This window comes from Lissotriton vulgaris, chromosome 8 (assembly GCF_964263255.1).
Source record: "Lissotriton vulgaris chromosome 8, aLisVul1.2, whole genome shotgun sequence".
Taxonomy (NCBI): domain Eukaryota; kingdom Metazoa; phylum Chordata; class Amphibia; order Caudata; family Salamandridae; genus Lissotriton; species Lissotriton vulgaris.
The window spans coordinates 490,714,759-490,732,971 of NC_141696.1; the positions used below are offsets into that span (position 1 = coordinate 490,714,759).

Here is an 18,213-nt window from a genome sequence, read left to right on the forward strand (position 1 = left end):
GCCGCAGTGGCCGCCCCTATTCTAAAAGAATGGCTGGAGAACCTCATTCCCTTATTCGAAAAACCTGCTCTGGAGAGACATGCCATCATAATTTTGTCCATCTGGTACCTGGTGAGCGGGCTTTGATCCTCATGCATGAGGAGGTAACCTGATACTGTTGGTCGAAGGACGAGGTAGGCATGGACCGCTGAGACTGGACAACCCATCTGGTCTTGTAATGGAGCTAGCCTAATGACAACCCCTTTCCTAGCCTGGTCCGTCTTAGACTTCCTGAGCGTAATGGTCAGGTTCGTGTCTACACGGACGTCATCCCTGTCTAGAGCATCCCCTGAAATGTCACTCTTCGAGCATGCCGCCAACTCGCTACTACGAAAAGCTCAGAAGAAAGCTAGGCAGAAAGCTGCCGCAAACAAAGAAGATTCGAAATGAGCATAGACTGCAGAGTGCGGAAATCAATGGGGACTCTGTTGTCCGGTGTCCTAGGTTCGTCCCTTGCCCACCCCTTCAGGGCCGCCTTGAAGACAAAGGACTGGGCTGGATCCCTCAAACCTTTTAGCTTAGCATCATTGCTAACAGCGGCTAAGTGGCTACAAATCCAGGAGTGAGACTTGCCCTGCTTCTTTGACCAAACAGTGAAAGCCTGTACTCTGTCTTCAAGGGGGATACCCGCCAAACCCATGCCTATGACTGCCTCGTTGAAATTCGACAGGTGCCTCCCATAACGCTTTCTGGTACTTGGTGCCAATGCTCTCTCCCCCATTGCTCTCAGTTCTTGCTACACTCCAAGATGCACCAGAGTGCCGGTGGGAAGGGGGTCATCTCCTTTCTCGCTTTCTCGCTTGCGGGCAGGCCGCACGGAAACGGTCCCACTGGAAACGAGAAAGTGCATCAGCTGCAACGTTAATGACCCCAGGAATGTGTCGCGCCCTAAACTCCATGTTGCAGCGCAGGCTCCTTCTCGCTAACTACCTCAGCAGGGAGAGGACCAACGGGCAACTGGCAGTCTGCCCATTGATAACTTGGACAACCGCCATGTTGTCCGACCAAAAGAGTACCTTTCTGTAGGACAAAAGGCCGGGCCAGAGAGAGCAATAACAATAGGGAAAAGCTCCAACACTGTGATTTTGGCAGTGATGCCTCGCTTGCACCAGGTGTTGGGTCATTCTTGCGCACAACATTGTTAGCCCAGAATTGCACCAAAGCCCTCCCTGCCTGAAGCGTCCGTGAACAAAACGAAGCTGGCCTCCTGGTAGGAGCTTCCCGAAGGAGCTCCCCGCGCTCCCCGCGCTTGGGATCCCTTAACCGGGTATATCCCTGTTAGCAGCGGCCAGCGACCCTTCCAGCAATAAGAGTTACAGGAGTAACGTCTTGGACACCGTTGTGACCCGCCAGCTCCACAACAGAGAAGTCCCTGCAGGAACGGAGAGCTGAGAAAGACCTGGGATGCGGAACAACGTTGGAAACGGCCCGCACCACAGCAGAGGAGCCCAAGGGACAGCGGAGGGCTGAGAGAGGCTCGGGAAGCTGGTAATCGCCACCTGATATCCTCCACAGCCAGCACATACGGAACGCACACCGGACCCCTCCCCCACCCCCGAACAGAGGCAGATGCGGAGATCGGGAGCTAGGGGATCGTGAGCTAGGGGTTCGTTTATCAACGGATACTCTGGGACCGAAGGGGGTCGAGGCTACAACAACGGAGCACCCTACAGGACTCTGGTCACAGCCCTGGGATCAGTAGGAGGACCACCGGGAACAACGGAGCACCCCCCCTCCCCCCCACCTCCCGCCGCAACAGAGGAATCCGAGCTGGCACCTGGACTAAAGCAGGAAGAACACCAGACCCTACCCCACCTCCCGCCGCAGCAGAGGAATCCGAGCTGGCACCTGGACTAAAGCGGGAAGAACACCGGACCCTACCCCACCTCCCGCCGCAGCAGAGGAATCCGAGCTGGCTTCTGGACTAAAGCGGGAAGAACACCGGACCCTACCCCACCTCCCGCCGCAGCAGAGGAATCCGAGCGGACAGCTGGGACCAGGACCAAAACGGGAGGAACACAGGACCCCTCTCACTACATGAAGCAAGGTACATGAAGCAAGGAACACATCCCGACGGCAGCAAAAGACACGGAAATCAGCACCGGGACATGACAACGCAACCCCCCCCCCTTTCCCGTCCACACCGCAGCAGAGGAATACTAGCGGTCTGGAGGACTGAGAGCGACGCTGATCACTAGTTGCTGGCTAGCACAGTGGGGTCACAATATCTCAAAGCGGACCTGCGAGAGCTAAGCACAGCTCAACTTCAAAAACAAACTCTTTCAATAGGAGCGAGCGAGTGAAGTGAGCTAGCAGGAGCTGAATGGGCATACCTGGCAATTGGCTGAGCTGCTCATCAGAATAATACAAGCTGGGAGCCCTGTTTTTGAGATCAAGTTCACACAGTACATACAGCCACATACATCGACGAAGCGGAAGGGATTGAGCCAATCATGGGCTAAAGCAGTGCCTCTGTAAAACTCTACTGAACAATATTTACAGACTCACAAAAACTCAAGGTATTTACTTCTCCCACCCGCCTGCTCTCTTTTTAAAAAATCTAACTCCTTTGTTCAAAATGGCTGGGGCCATAAAACTGTAGTAATAAATCCCCCCCTTACCTCTGTTGTCCACGTGGCCCCTCAGCTTAACTCCCCCACACAGAGATAAGAATTCCTCCCAGCTATCCTTGAGCTCTGCTTACTTAAACAGAAAGTGGAATCTCCTCCCCTGTGCTCAAAGTAATAGCAACAAACAGAGGACTAATATCCCTATATCCCCTGCCTGCACAGCAACAAACAGAGGACTACTGTCTCGATTTGAACTATTTGTCGGCCATTTTAGACTAGTCTCTATTGGACTATAGTGTTTTAGACTTGTGGGAAGAATGCCAGCCTATGACCATAGTATTATACTTCTACCTATAGTTTGAACATTGTTTAGTGCAGATTGCTACCTCATATATGAAAGAATGTCTGCCTATTATTGCAGTATTACACTCCTAGCCTTATCCTGATCTTTTGTAATGCACAGATCGCTACCTTATATATGACAGAGTGTATGCATATCATTGCAGCATTATACCTATACTGGTATTTTGAACATTTGTAACGCACAGATTACTACCTCATATATTTGGGTTCCTCACGAGTGCCACTATTACCTAGATGTTTGAACATTTGTAAATGCACAGATTGCTACCTCATACTATTGGTTTGACAACCAATGTCACTTTAGATTCTCGAGTTTTGACGCACGTTAATTGTTGTATCTGGATCCTATCTCTATATTCTATCAGTATTCCACTTGCACTTATATTCTGCACTACTCTGCACATTTCTGTAACCTACTCCCGTTCCTACCTCTCTCTCCTGTTATGCACAGATTGCTACCTCATACTTAATATTCACCTTATATAACCTTCCTATTCCTACTTTCTCCCTCCTGTTTGCACAGACTGCTACCTCATACTTAATTTACTACTAATGTATCCTGCACTAGTGCACAGCTACTCAACTTGCATCAATTTTCACTCTTCCCTCTAAGGCACCACTACTATCCCATATTTCTCTGGTTGCACACGAGTGTCACCTCTGCACCCTAGGGCCACTCTTGAGCCATACATCCCTGGTTGTTCACTAGTGTCACTTCTGCCCCTTAGGGTCACTTTTGAGCCATGTAACTTGATACGTGTATCTGTACCCTTTCCCAGTATTTTACTTCACTTTGGTACTTTGTAATGCCTTATATATTTGCTCTAATGTGTAATATCGTATGTATTTGCTATGCTGCACACTCGTATATCCTGGTTATGTTGATTGATCACTAGTGCCACTCCTGCACTCTTACTGTATGTATATGTTCCTATGCACACTCTTACATGTGGGCTATGCTGATTGATCAGTAGTAATACTCTTGCACTGTGTAACCTACTGTATGTATGTACTTGTTTTCCCGCACATGTGTACCACTATACTACATTCCCCCATTCCCTCCTAAACCATCTTCGCAACATGGATCCTATCGGCAATCACACATATAAAATCAACTACCCACCGTCACTCACCAAAAAAGGCGCTAAACGCTTTAAACACAACTTCCTGAGGTCACACCCTGAAACGCCCTTTGCTAACACCTACTTTTCACCGGTCAATGGATCCCTGAACACTGATATACTATTCCATACAACACGCAGAGCGCAATGGAGAAAAGCGTTCTTCACCCAACTCACCGTCTCCTCCACCAGGAAATCCGCTCACAGCCTAACTCCCTCCATCACATCATCCCAACTCTTTCCAGGCAGAGCCACCATCACCATTTACAATAACGGGATTATTCTAGCTCAATCCACAGACAGGAACCTGGAACTGCTAGACAACCTGTTCCCCACCTTCAAAGAGCACCTCTCCCATCCGCGGTCCAACACTCATATCCCCTCCAGTCCCACTGACCATGACCTCACAGCCACATACCCCTCAATGAGGGTCACACCTACCACCCCTGATCGCCCATCTCTCACCCACAACCACTCTATCCCAGTTCAGCACCATGCAGTTGTAACACATGCCTCAAACAGACACAGAGCGCTCCCCCACATACTCCACTCACACCCCCACCCCTTTTACCAACCCCCAGACCTCCACACATACCATCAACACTCCTCTCACACCTACAGCGGGCATCATTACTCCGCTCACCCCTAACAGCACAGCTCTCACACACAACACTCCTAACCTAGTCCAGCACCAGGACAACACGCACTGCGACGAATCCCCCCCTTCATCCCTCCCCATTCTCAGTCCCCATTACCCTCTAGCCAATCACGCAGAACACACCTCCTCTCTTAATTTAACTCCCCCTCCCCACAACAGGACCATCCCCAATCCCATTTCCCCTCCTACTCTCAGCCCCCATTACCCTTCCTGCTCCCCAACCACGACTTTCAATCTCCCAGCATACACCCTGACTCCCCCCGCCTACCACCAATGCCCTCACTCTTACCACCAACCTCCTCCCTACCTCATCCACACCCCTCCCGCCCAAAACATCTCCCCTCCCTAACACCTTCCCGTACACTAACACAACGCATACCTCCTCGTACACCAGCATACGCTCCCACCTGCACACGAATTCCCTGGTCAACCATACACCTCTGACTGCCGCCCCCACCTCCACCACCTACCCCACGATGGACATCATCATGGCCACCCTCACTCAGATCAAAGAAGACATACACAGCATCAAGGAACTACTCGCCACCCACCCCATGCACCCAGCACCCACCTCCCCTCCCAACTTGTCCCCTTGCCCTCCAGCTGACTCCCCCACTCAACACGCCCCAAACCGGGCGTCAACTACTGCCCATAGGCGCAGCAACTGCCCCAGTCTCCCTCGTCGCCCCTACAACCCCCCCCTCACACAAATACACCTCCCCGCCCAACGGGTCCCCCACCCTTCCGACCAACTCTCTCACTCAACACTCCCCCAACCTGAACTCACTCCCAGCTAGCAATCGCAACAACCGCCCCCGTCGCACCCACAACTCTACTTCTGACCGTGACACTCTCACCCTTCTACGCTCCTACGACCCAGCCCCCCAAAATCACACAACCACCCCACACCTCAACATTCCCACGATACACTCAAATCCCCTTAGACCCCCCACACTAAACAGCAGATTCTCCATCCCCAATAAACTCAGAAAAGTCCCTCTCTTGCTAGAACAATCTACCACCCGCATCACACCTCGTCTCAAATGCACCCTCCTCAACTGTAGATCGGCCTCGAAACACTCTGCCGCAAGGGCTGATCTACTCTAATTAACGGACCTTGACCTAATCATCCTGACCGAAACATGGCTAACTGAATCCTCGACACCTATAATGGACATTCTGGTCCCTCCCAACTACCACATTATCAGGCTAGACAGAACAGGCAAATTAGGTGGTGGAATCGCATGCATCTACAGGAATAACCTCTCTGTTCAGAAAGTCAATTCTACTTCCCTACCATCCCCAACAACCTGGGAATTCATCTGCCTTGACATTATCAGTGAGGGCAAACCGATATGTTCTCTTCACAGCATCTACCGCCCACCCAGGGACAACTCCAACTCCACCTTTTCTCAACAAATCATGGATATGATCTCAAACAATTCTGGACGGCAGCTCACCCAAATATACCTTGGTGACTTCAACCTCCACTGGAATGATGGCAAGGACGCGGTGGTAAATAGTCTTAAAAACTTCCTCGATGCCCTCAACCTCACCCAAATATGTAACAGCCCGACCCACGAGAAAGGTTCTATCCTCGACCTGGTCATCTCCAAAGAGGAATCCATCCAACTCGACTCCATCCAACCCTGTGACTGGTCAGATCATCATACTGTCACATTCTTCATCAATGAAAAAGTTAAAGTTAACCCGGCTCAAGTATCCAAGCCAAAGGTCTGGAAAAGAGACATGAAAAAACTCAACCCAGACTCTCTGCCCCCTAACAGGTGCAATCTCCTACTGCCACCGGCAGGCGATTCGAACGTTCAAACACTGACTGACCAGTATCTCAACGCTATGACCTCCATAATTAATGAGGCTGCACCTTTGCAGCTAAAAAGAACCTCTACTAAAATCTCCAAACCATGGTACGACGGGAGACTCAATGAAGATAGACGAGACATGCGAATGGCAGAGCGTACCTGGAGATCAGCTCCATCGGCAATGCACCTAAAAGACCTAAAGGAAAAGAGAAACGCCTACTTCAGGAAAATAAAACGCTCAAAATCAGACTTTTTCAGCCTCCAGCTCGACCAAGCAAAAAACCGTCCGAGAAAACTGTTTGAGCTAATCAGATCACAATCCAAGGATCAACCCCAACCACTCATCACTGCGCGTGAGGCGCCTTCCTGTGAAGACTTCGCTGCTTTCTTTTCCCAAAAAACTGACAACATAAAGAGCGACCTCCTTATTGACGCAAGCCTCTACTCCAAACCACAGTGCCTAGCAGCCACTGAACCAAAGAACAATGCCACATGGTCAACCTTTGGCACATACTCAGAAGAAGAAATTGGCAAACTGCTCAGCACCCTGAAACCATCCAATCACCTCACGGACCCCCTTCCTGCTGCAGCAGTAAAAGACTTTACCCGCTTGCTTATCCCTCTCTGGACTAAAATTATCAACAGCTCTCTCCAACAGGGAAGCATACCTGACTCACTAAAAGTTGGTCAGGTCACACCTCTCTTAAAGAAACCTACAGCCGACCCCTCTGATCTCAACAACTACCGTCCCATTACCAACATTCCCACCCTCGCCAAACTGCTGGAAAAATGTGCACAACTACAATTGGCCAAACACATTGATCAATTTGATCTTCTCAACCCGCATCAATCAGGCTTCCGAGCAGGGCACAGTACAGAAACGGCTATGACTCACATAATTGACGACGCACTTCAAATGCTAGACCGGAACGACACCTGCCTCCTCATCCTCCTTGATCTCTCCTCAGCATTTGATACTGTTAAACATGAGAATCTACTAGAGCTCCCAAACACAAGAATGGGCTTATCTGGAACTGTTCTCAAGTGGTTCACCTCCTTTCTTCACAACAGGTCGCAGAAATTCAAGAGCAACAACCTGATGTCCTCGCCAATACCCGTAACGCTAGGTGTCCCCCCAAGGATCCTCGCTATCCCCAACTCTATTCAACCTAGTCATGGAACCTCTCACCACCTTGCTACAAGCATCCAATGTACACTTTCACATGTACGCAGATGACACCCAACTCTATCTCAAATTACAGTCCCCCAAGGACATCTTGCTCCTGAACTCAACGATCAGATGCACCCAATCCTGGCTGGCCGATAATCATCTCAAACTCAATGCCCTGAAAACAGAATTCCTTCTGATCTCACCTCCAGCGAAGGCCTCCACCACTCAAATTTGGCTTAAAGACCTAACTGCACTCAATGTCCAACCCACCATCGTGGACTCAGCAAAATCCCTAGGCATAACACTCGACACCAATTTGAGCATGCAGCAACATATCAGCAAGGCAACAAAGGGAGCAAACTTCCAGATCAACACTCTGAGGAAACTTAAACCCTTCCTCCCAGCCAAAGACTTCCAAACCGCAGTACAAGCACTAGTCATCCCTCGAATTGAATACGGCAGCATCGCCCTCTGTGGACTCCCCCTAACTACAACCGCACCCCTAAGAGCTTCTCTAAACGCTGCAGCGAGACTCATCACTGGGTCAAAAAAATACTCCCATATTACCCCGGACTTGAGATCCCTGAACTGGCTGCCATTTGAAGCTAGAATACATCTGAAAATCGCCTGCCTGACACACATGGCGGTACATCTAAACTCACCCAGATACCTCGCTCAGAAACTGACAATCTCTGGAGGAGCTAGAAATACCAGAGGCTCAAACAATCTTCTGTTGAAACCTCGAAGATTCCGGAAGGAAAAAACATATAAGCGCTCCTTCTCGGGAATGGCGCCCAGGATCTGGAACTCTCTCCCGCCCGAAACAAGACTTATCTCTTCCACCACACTCTTTAAAAATGAAGTAAAAGCTATCCTCATGGCTAAATACACCTGAACTACTATCTGTTAGTACTCTGCACCGATCTATACTACTTGTTTGACCCTTTTGATTTTGTATTAACTGCTCTATTACTCACATGTGTGGCCTTGTAGCCACCTATTTGGGCTTAGTTGCCACCTACTTGTATCATTTGACCTATTGATGTATCTGTTTAACCATGCTCATGTACTTCTCACCTACTTGTATCATTTGACCTATTGATGTATCTGTTTAACCATGCTCATGTACTTCTCTGTGTAAAGCGCTCTGATTTCTGCAAGGATCTTGTCCGCGCTATATAAAACTTTCAAAATAAAATAAAAATGAACATGCTGAGTTCTGGACTATCAGCCCAAGGTGCCCTCCAGATGACCGTGCCGTTGAAGTCATCCCACATTATCAAGTCCTGCTTCAAGCCCGCTGACAATTTCACAAAGTGGTGGCGTTTGACTACTTTCGCAGTTGCCCTAGCTAAAAGCCTAGCAAAAACCCGGCCCGCAGGGATGACACGTGCCGCAAAGTTGAGTTTGCCAAGGAGGCTCTGGATGACGCCTAGCGGTGCCTTGTCCCTCCTCATCAGATCGCGGATGTCCCGTTGCAGGTCCTGCACCTTCCCGGCAGGGAGTCTTGACACCCCATTCACTGTGTCTAGCTCGATGCCCAGAAACGTGAGAACATGTGCCGGGCCCTCGGTCTTGCCTGGGGCCAAAGGCACACCAAGGTGTCCTGCCAGATCCATGAAGCATGAAAGCCCATTGCTGCATTCGTCAGTACCTTCCCTCCCAATGAATAAGAAATCATCCAGGTAGTGAGTAACCACCCTGAAGTGTGGCTCACTGGTTAGAGGAGGCATACCCTGAAGCAGAGGTCAGACCCGGGACTAGGGTTCAATTCCTGACGCGGCAGGGTCTGAGCCCAAGTGTCCACGGACTCGATAATTCTCACTTTGGTGCCTACTCGAATCACGGGTTCACACTCTGCAAATCTCTGCGCAATAGCTTGCTTAATCTCCACTACGGCCCCCCCGCGGCGGGATGCCTGGCTTTCACCCTGGGGTTGCCCAGTATGGGTTATCTCACAGGGAAAAGCCAGGACGGGTTCCCAATGCAAGCGCCGAGATGCCCAAGGGTAAGTTGAGCGCTATATAAGAACACACATACATACATACATGCATCTCATTGAGAGTGACCACTGCAAGACAGAGCTGAAAGCCTCGAAGAATGCACAAGAAACTGAACATCCCATGGGCATGCACTTGTCAAAGAAATACTTGCCTTCCCACTTGAAACCCAGCAGGTGATGGCTCTCAGGGTGAACAGGCAGGAGTCTAAACGCTGCCTCAATGTCTGCTTTCGCCAACCAAGCCCCCCTCCCTGCTCTCCTGATGATGTCTATGGCCACGTCTAGTGAAGAATAACATACAGAACATGCACCCTCCACCAACCAAGAGTTAACAGAGTCCCCCTCCGGGAAGGATAGATGATGGATGACCCTGAAAGCACCCTGTTCCTTTTTAGGGACCACACCTAAGGGGGATACCACGAAATCCGGAAAGGGGGGGGGGGTCGAACGGGCCTGCAACCCTCCCTAAAGCCAGTTCTTTTCGGATCTTTTCAGACACTACTTCGGGGAGGTCCCTAGCAGATTTCAGGTTCTCCGCGTCCCTACTGACTCTCGGCCCCAAATAAGGGATTTTGAAACCTTCTAAAAACCCTTCAGACAATGTTGCCCTGTCTTTCGCATTGGGATATGACCTCAACAGGGGCAGGAGGTTGGGAACAACAATTGGGGAAGGGCCTTTCGAATGGAGGGAACAAACAGTTGTGGTAGCCAGGACATATGAGGTGGCTGCCCTGACTGGTTGTAACCAAGGGTCATGAGGAGGTGCAGGAGACTGGTCTGTTGGCAGTGGAGGATGGGCTGAAAAGGGTATGCCGGGGCTGCTACTTATCTTGTTTCTGCTGGCCCCAAGCTGTCTCCCGCTTGTCGCATGACGAGGCAGGATGGGCGCCGCTGCACTTGCTACATGTGTGAGCGAATCTACAAGCCTTGCCCCATGTACAGTTCCCCGCATTAAACAATATGCATGTACCAAAGAAGGATCTTTTACCACCTCTGTTGTAGCTACCTCCTCCTCGCCCACCCCGAAAGGACTGTTTGTAATGACCTTTTTGGTCTTGGCTCTGGCCTTTCCCTGCCTCCACTTTCTTCTCAACGGAGCTGGCTTTAGCAGTGACTTCAGCCTTACCCTTGCCCATGTACTGCACCCATAGCCTAACTTCCATTTGGTCCCAGTCCAGTTCGGGACACACTGACATCTTTTTTCTAAATTCGCAATCGTAATTGTACCAACCCATGCCCCCGCTTGATTCCGCCTCATTTGTGATTACGCTTGCGTACTGAAACAGGCCCTGCGCCTGCTCTGGGAAACGCTCTGTGATGACAGCGGCTAAGAGAAAGCCTGCCTCCAATTCTTGTTAGTTTTCTCAGGCCAGGCCTGATAGCGTACCTTCTTCTCCTCATCCTTAGCCCCCATCTTCCTGATGTCCACCCCTTCAGCCCCGATCATGAGGAGGGAGAAAATATCAATAAATTCCCTCCGCCAGATGCCTTTCTTTGCCGCCTGGGGCACCTGCCAAGCTAAAGAGCCCTTTGCAGAAAGCAAGGGAGCCATGGACATTTGCGTTGCTGCTGGCACGCCGGCTGATGTCCATCCATAGGAGCCTGGGGCAGGGTGAACAGGAAATCAGGTGCGTGTATGTGAATTTTTGAGTGTTTGATTGTCTTGCGCTCCTACTATCAGAAAGGCATCTCTTATTTACTCCCCATATCCATTTCAACTGCAGTTTAAAAGTTTAAAATAGGCTTGTCATGTTACTTAAGTATTCATCCTTCCATCGCATGTATTATGAGCTTGGGGCATGTACTGAATTCATTTAAATCCACTGAAATGTCTACAATACTGTAATAAAAATGTGCACTGAATTATTATTGCTAAATAAACACCTCTCACAGGCATCCACTATTTAAACAAGATAAAATGAACAAATTAAAAACTAGAACACTGAAGAAAAAGTGCACAAACGACTATATGAAATATTATTCTTGAGATGGATTCACCTACCATAAATAGTGATTCGTAGTTCTCGATCATCTTTTGCACAACTGCTATGATGATGGTGCTCTCCTCAGCCCGGGCCGTGCTCTGGACAGAAAACTCCTTATCAGAAGACTTCTGTTTATGTAACAGGTTCGGTCCAAATATCGTGGCCAGGTTCAGCGACGTCATTTTGTTCCCAGTAATCTACAATAAAAGAATGTCTTCAAGTAAGAGCATAACCATGTGCCCACTTCACCAACATGACGAAACAGCCAACAACAAGGTACAGCCATTTGAGGAGGTGTCTCTGTGAAACAGTGTCCCAAACCCCAAAGGCTACAATCACCAGAAGCCACCCCGCACTACGGTAATATGCTTTGCTGCAGAAATAGACATAGGGCTTAACTGTCATAAAGCCAACCGTTTGGTGATGCAAAGCCAACCGTTTGGTGATGCAAAGCCAGCTTAACAAGAGGTCAATGATCAGCGCTAGCATTAGCGAGTCGCCCCTGTTCTCTCCCTGATTACCAATTATTGAGGATAAACCAAGCAGGGGTGTCCTTGCATAACAACTGCTACATCACAAACAAATCTTTTACACCCAATTCCCCAAAACAGGAGAATCAAAAGTTTCATTGTGGAAACTTCTAATCTTAGTGTGGAATGCCATAAAAATGCATTGGTGTGACTACAAGTTGCTGTATAACCCACTTGACACAGGGATGCTACAAACACTCATTTGGAACCAGTGGCAGCTACCGCCAATCGAAAGTGGAGGGGATGAGGGATTGTGGTGAGTTAGGGGAATATTAATACATTTTTAAAATAAAGACTTACCTGCCGGTGCAGGCCCCCTATGCCCCCTCTGTGCTCCTCTCCAGCTCTCCTCCTGGCAGTCCATGGACCACAGTACAGGCTCCCCACCCAATCCAGACGCTGCTCTCATGCTATAACTAGCATGAGAGAAGCGCCTGGATTGGCCTGAGCGGGCTGGTCTGACGCTCACTCAAGCACATGGAGCCTATGGGTTTTCTCCAACCTGCTGTGCAACACAGCTGGGTTGTAGAAATCGAAGTGCGCATGTCTGTTTGGCCGGCCTACGACAGCGGGCCAAACTGACATGAGCACTTATAAGTGCCCACTACTCCTCCTCCTTGCCATGGCCCGACCCGCCCGAGACTCCTTGGCTCAGGGAGTGATATATACAATGATAATAAAATTGTTTTATTATCATTTTATTTTTCATCTGAAGGCAGTAGGGCAACGCTCCTCTGCTATTACGGAGAAGCCACTCCTGTATGAAACAGCCTGCATTAGATCAACATGTCTGGCTCTTCGACATGCTTGAACAATCCTCCGCTCTATTCTTTTTTTTCAAGGGCCAATGTCAGCTTTGGTACTTGGCAATCCAGACCAAGCCACAAATAGTGAATCATAGGCCCAAAAATATGCTACATGCTGCACTGGAATCTGGATGCATGCTGGATGGAGGTAAAGGGAAATATCCTCAAGATATGTAGCATCTACAAAGAAGATTATATAACTATTAGCCTGTAAAAAGTCAAGGTAGGGAGTCAAAAGTAATAATTAAGGTTCCAGAGTATACCATCGCCCAGTCAGGCAAAACATAAATTGAGTGTGTTCCAACATATCCATCAAATTATCATTTCTGACGAGTTTGCCTACAATAATAGGGTTTTCAGTGGCAGAAAAGAAAAGAACCACTGTTAAAGGCTAAAATAGAGCTGGCTACAAAAGCCTGAAAGAATACGTTACATACCTTTGGTAACCCTCTTTCTGGTAAAGACTATATAGCCGCAGATTGCTCACCTTTTGAATATTTCCCAGGCATCAGTCTGGATCCGGAAACATTTCAGAAGTACCTTCAGATTGCCAGAAGGTGGCGTCTTGTGGCTCCACACAGACACTGTTCTGGCTGATGCCAGCTGTTTTTGAGACTGTCTGTGCCCCCAGAAGCTGAGTCCCAATGGCAAATTGATAGACAGTTTGAAGATTCATAGACTTTGGATCTTATTAAAGGGTAGATCTCAACCACAAAACAGGGAGGATGAGGGTCAGTGAGGAATCTCAGGCTAGAGTCTCTACCAGGAAAAGCATAACCGAATGAGAGTAACTTGTTCTTCCGAAAGAGCCAGAAATTCCTCACTTTTTTGTATAGGTACCAAAGCAATACCTCTCTGGATTGGGGGCAGTGGATGGGCTCAAACCAGAAAGTCCAGCAGGACCGAGCTGGTAAAAAACCCCTCCTGGAGAACTTAAGTGGCTCAACAATAATGCTTCATGAGCGTATGGAGAGAAGACCATGCAAGCAGTCTTGCCAATGTTTAGGACAGGGACTATATTGCCAACACAGTGGTGGCTATTCTGGCCCTGGTAGAAACAGAGGGATGTCCTTCTGGAGGTTGCTTCCTCGCCAGTGCGTTGCATATCTTAACACAGAGCATGATCCAGCCCACCAGGTGGGCCGCAGGGAGACCATAGGCTGGGCGGCACATTGATCTTGGCCACGGGACAGTGTTCATCATAGCCCCTAATGCAAAATTGTTCGGTTCCCGGAGAAGGTTGGATGGGTTGGGGGTTATGGATTTGTTGGCGGTAAATGTAAATGTATTGCGACTTATATAGCGCACGTATCACCCGAAGGCATCAAGGCGCTTCCCTTGGGAACCCGTCCTGGCTTTTCCTTGTGAGATAACCCCTACTGGGCATCCCCAAGGTGAAAGCCAGGCATCCCGCAGCAGGTGGGCTGCTGTAGTGGAGATTAAGCAAGCTATTGCCCAGAGTTGCAGCGTGGGACCCCATTATTAGAGTAGGCACCGAGGCGAGAATTATCGAGTCCGTGGACATTTTGGGCTCAGGACCCTGCCGCGTCGGGAATTGAACCCTGGTCCCGGGCCAGACCTCTGCATCAGGGTCTGCCGCTCTAATCAGTGAGCCACACTCCTCCACTAATGGATGCCTCAGCCAAAACTATGAAAGGAATGGTGGAACTGTTGCAGTTGGTGAGAGGGGCAGAAAGGCCCAGAGAGCAAGCAGAAGGCATGCTCTCCTTAAAGAGCAGGAGAGCGAAATACACTTTCTCCCTTAACAAGGGGAGAGCCATTAAGATACATTATCCATCAAGGAGGACTGAATGTCTGGCATTAACAGATTAGAGGGCCAAGCTACTAGAGAAAAACACAAGTTTTCCAAACATTTCCTCTTACTTAGATTCTGTATCAGGGGGAGTAGTTGGAAATGTGTTGGGATTAGACCGGCTGATGGAAGCCTGCACCACCAGGCTTTCTGGTGAGGGGGGTGGCAAAAGAAAAACTGGGTCACCAGGAGTAGGGCAGTGGCATCTGACCATTTTTTTATTGACAGGGGGGCCAGAGCAAGGTTTGGCCCAAGCCCCTAATACAGTACCCGTCAGTGCCTCGTTAAAGGCAAGAAGGTACTCGGAAAACATTTGCCTGAAGATTTTAGGTTTCTCATCCAAGGTGGGGGCTGGATGTCCAGTACTTCTGCCGCCCTATGTATTACCATGGCATAGGAGGCAGATTCTTCTGCTGCTGGACCAGGTGTAGAAACAGACCTGTCTACGGAGAGGCATCAAGGCCAGTAGCTTCCTATAAGTACCTGTACCAATTGTCATCTTGGTAGAGCTGAACAAACTCCTCACTCTGGCAATTATCATTATCAGAGTCAGTCCCAAAGAGGGAATAGAAAGATTGTTGTCTAGTCTGTAAGTCAAGCTGAGAAGCGACACCTCGAGTGTGACATCATCCTGGTGTCTAATCGGCGACCGAAAGCACATTTTGGCCACATCTTCAGGAGGGAAATCCAGTATTGGCATTCATGTACCCAGGTCTGGGGTTTGTAATGGACAGGCAGCAGAGTCAGAATAAGAGCCGGAGGCACACTAAGAGTGGATGGTCCAGGTGGTGCTGAGGGTGAACCTGATGGCTGTATCTCAGGTGGAAGGCCCCTCGACTCTTTGGGGCCCAAAGGAGCACCAGAGGGAGTTGGCAGAGATCCATAGGGCCGAAGCATGGCCGAGTGGAACTTTTTGATCTGACGCAGCATGGCTCAAGCCCCCAGATAATCGGGCTAACTCAGTACCAACTGCAGAATCTGCTCAGAAGTCATCTGACTTCAAGAGCGAGATCAAGAAGTGTGGTGCACCCCATGCCTGTTCAGGCAAATGAGTGGCATGAGGGAGCGGATTTTCGCATTACCTTCTATGTTTTTTACACTTACTTAAGGACTTGGAGTGTGATGAAGGCCGACTTCTGGAGTGGTTCAGACAAGTCAGAGAATGGGACCAAAACAGAAGTTTGAACGCGGAGCATACTTGGAACGGTCCCATCTCTGAGTCTTCTTTGCTTGGCAACAAAGTTTTGCCTCACCTCCTCTGATGCCTTCAAGTTCGACACGCAGTTTCCTAAGGCCTTGGAGTCATGGCTCTACTCCAGGCACCACAAGTACACTTAAAGTGGATCCGTCTTAGATATTTTTAGACAGTCACTAAATCACTTAAAACCTGTCATTTTACAGGGTGACCTCCCTTGCAAACTGTAGAATTTTAGAGAAAAATCGAGGTAAATTTCTATGAGAGATGAGAGGAAGCTCCAGATCAGAGTCTTGAGGCGTGGAAAGAAAGATTGACATCCGAGTGCTGCCTATATAGGCCCTGGATATAATTTTTGGCACATCTTAAGTGCGGAGCCACAAAGCCACCACCTTTCAGCAAGCAGAGGTACTACTGAAAGGTTTCCATATCAAGTCTGACACCGGGGGACATTCAAAAGGTGAGGAATCTGTGGCTAGAAGTCTATCAGAAGCAGACCACAGGGCTAAACACTGAACAGTGAAATACCTGACTTTACAAAATGTGGGTCAAGAGTGGTTGCTTGCCTTGAAGGTAAGGAGTTGGTCGGGCAGAAGGATGAAATACTAATGAAATGGTGAATGAAATTATGATACAGGAAATCTAAAAGAGATGAGCACAATTCCTAGATTCCATTTTAACATATCCCAACAAACTTTTAACCATTTCCATGTTCTGTATACGCTTTGAAAATAATTACTAGGATAAGCTTTGCCTTTACCTTGGACTTCCTTGTTACTTTCCTTTTTATTTACAGAACAATTTGCATACCTTTGAGTACGAGCATTGTTCTTGCCTAATCCTACCTTACTCTCGTCCTGATTAGGCTCCGAATTCATCCTACTTATTGGTTTATGATGGTTTATGTGATTTTAATAAATCTGGACCCGATTTTACCGGCTGGAAACAATGGCTGGCAAAATCGCATTGGTACTGGGCTACAGATCAGCCCTTCACTGGCCCCTGCCCTACCATATACCAAGGCATAAGGAGAGCATGTAACGCCCATCCCTGCCAGTCAATAATCTTTCCTTTCTTCCCTCACCCTCCCTCCACACGTGCTCCCCATCCCACCCCAGCCACTTGCCTCACAGACACTTACCTCCTGGTCAGAGGAGGGACGAAACGTTTGTGTAAACCTCACAGAAGTAGGAATTTCGTGTAGTTTCTGTGCAGCGAACCCAGTTCTGCATAGTCACTCCCCACTGAATTGGAGTTTACCCCCTAATAAGCAGATACATGTGCAGAGACACCAAGTGGTAATGGGGATTTCGGCCAACCGTAGTCTCCACACAAGTATACACCTGACTTGTAATTGAGGCCTAAGTGTTGCACATTGGAAACGCAGGTCAACATTAAGGCACTAGATGGGACTTCCTTGGTGGACAGAAGAATCCATCATCCCTTCGCTCACTTAACATTATCTTACAAGCTGCTGGAATTATCTACACTAATGTCGGCAAATGATACGCCATGCTTAAGTTTATTTACTCTTTTCTCTCAAACAGGACAACAGCACAACTTAAAAGGCTTACCCAACTTTTTTGGAAGGGGAGCTACTACCCCAAAAGAAAATACCAATGGAAATCCAAGTGATGTGTGTACAATAACTAGAAAAATGCTTATGTAGTGCTTTTAACCCCTTCGGTGCACATGACGGCCCCTGGCCATCATGCGTCATGGTGGGCATGTGGGGAGGACGGCCGGGGGCCGACCGAATCCCGCCCACTTTGTAAATCGCCAGCACAGGGTGAAAATCGCCACTACGCGCAAGTGGTTAATAACAGGCCTCTGGCAACAACTGGCAGTGAAAGATAAGAAAGTGGCGGTCCATATCCTGGTGTTTTCAAACTTAAAGCAGTTCATCATAAGGAAGCCATAGTATGCAGAAGTCAAAGTTTTACATTTGGTTATGTTCACTGCTTTAAATGGCCCGGTATTGTCAGGGAATGAGTACCTGCATTTCTTTAAATTTAAAGGGGAAGTACCTGTTACACCTGCACTTCTCAGCAGACGTCCAATACTTTATAGGTACCGCCTAGGCACTGCTTGCGCTGTATTTTCGAGACATGCTGTATTCAGGTATGGACTTGAAGCT

At 48.7% G+C, this 18,213-nt stretch overlaps 1 protein-coding gene across 2 annotated transcripts in view; it reads right to left on the bottom strand.

The window, feature by feature from the left end:
* Positions 1-18,213, bottom strand: part of ARHGAP6 (Rho GTPase activating protein 6) — a 1,594,767-nt gene that overhangs the window by 245,822 nt on the left and 1,330,732 nt on the right. For both annotated transcript variants that reach the window (XM_086934307.1, XM_086934308.1), the window contains exon 9: positions 11,750-11,929. In XM_086934307.1, the coding sequence (XP_086790433.1) occupies positions 11,750-11,929 (180 nt within the window). The remainder of the gene's footprint in view (positions 1-11,749; positions 11,930-18,213) is intronic.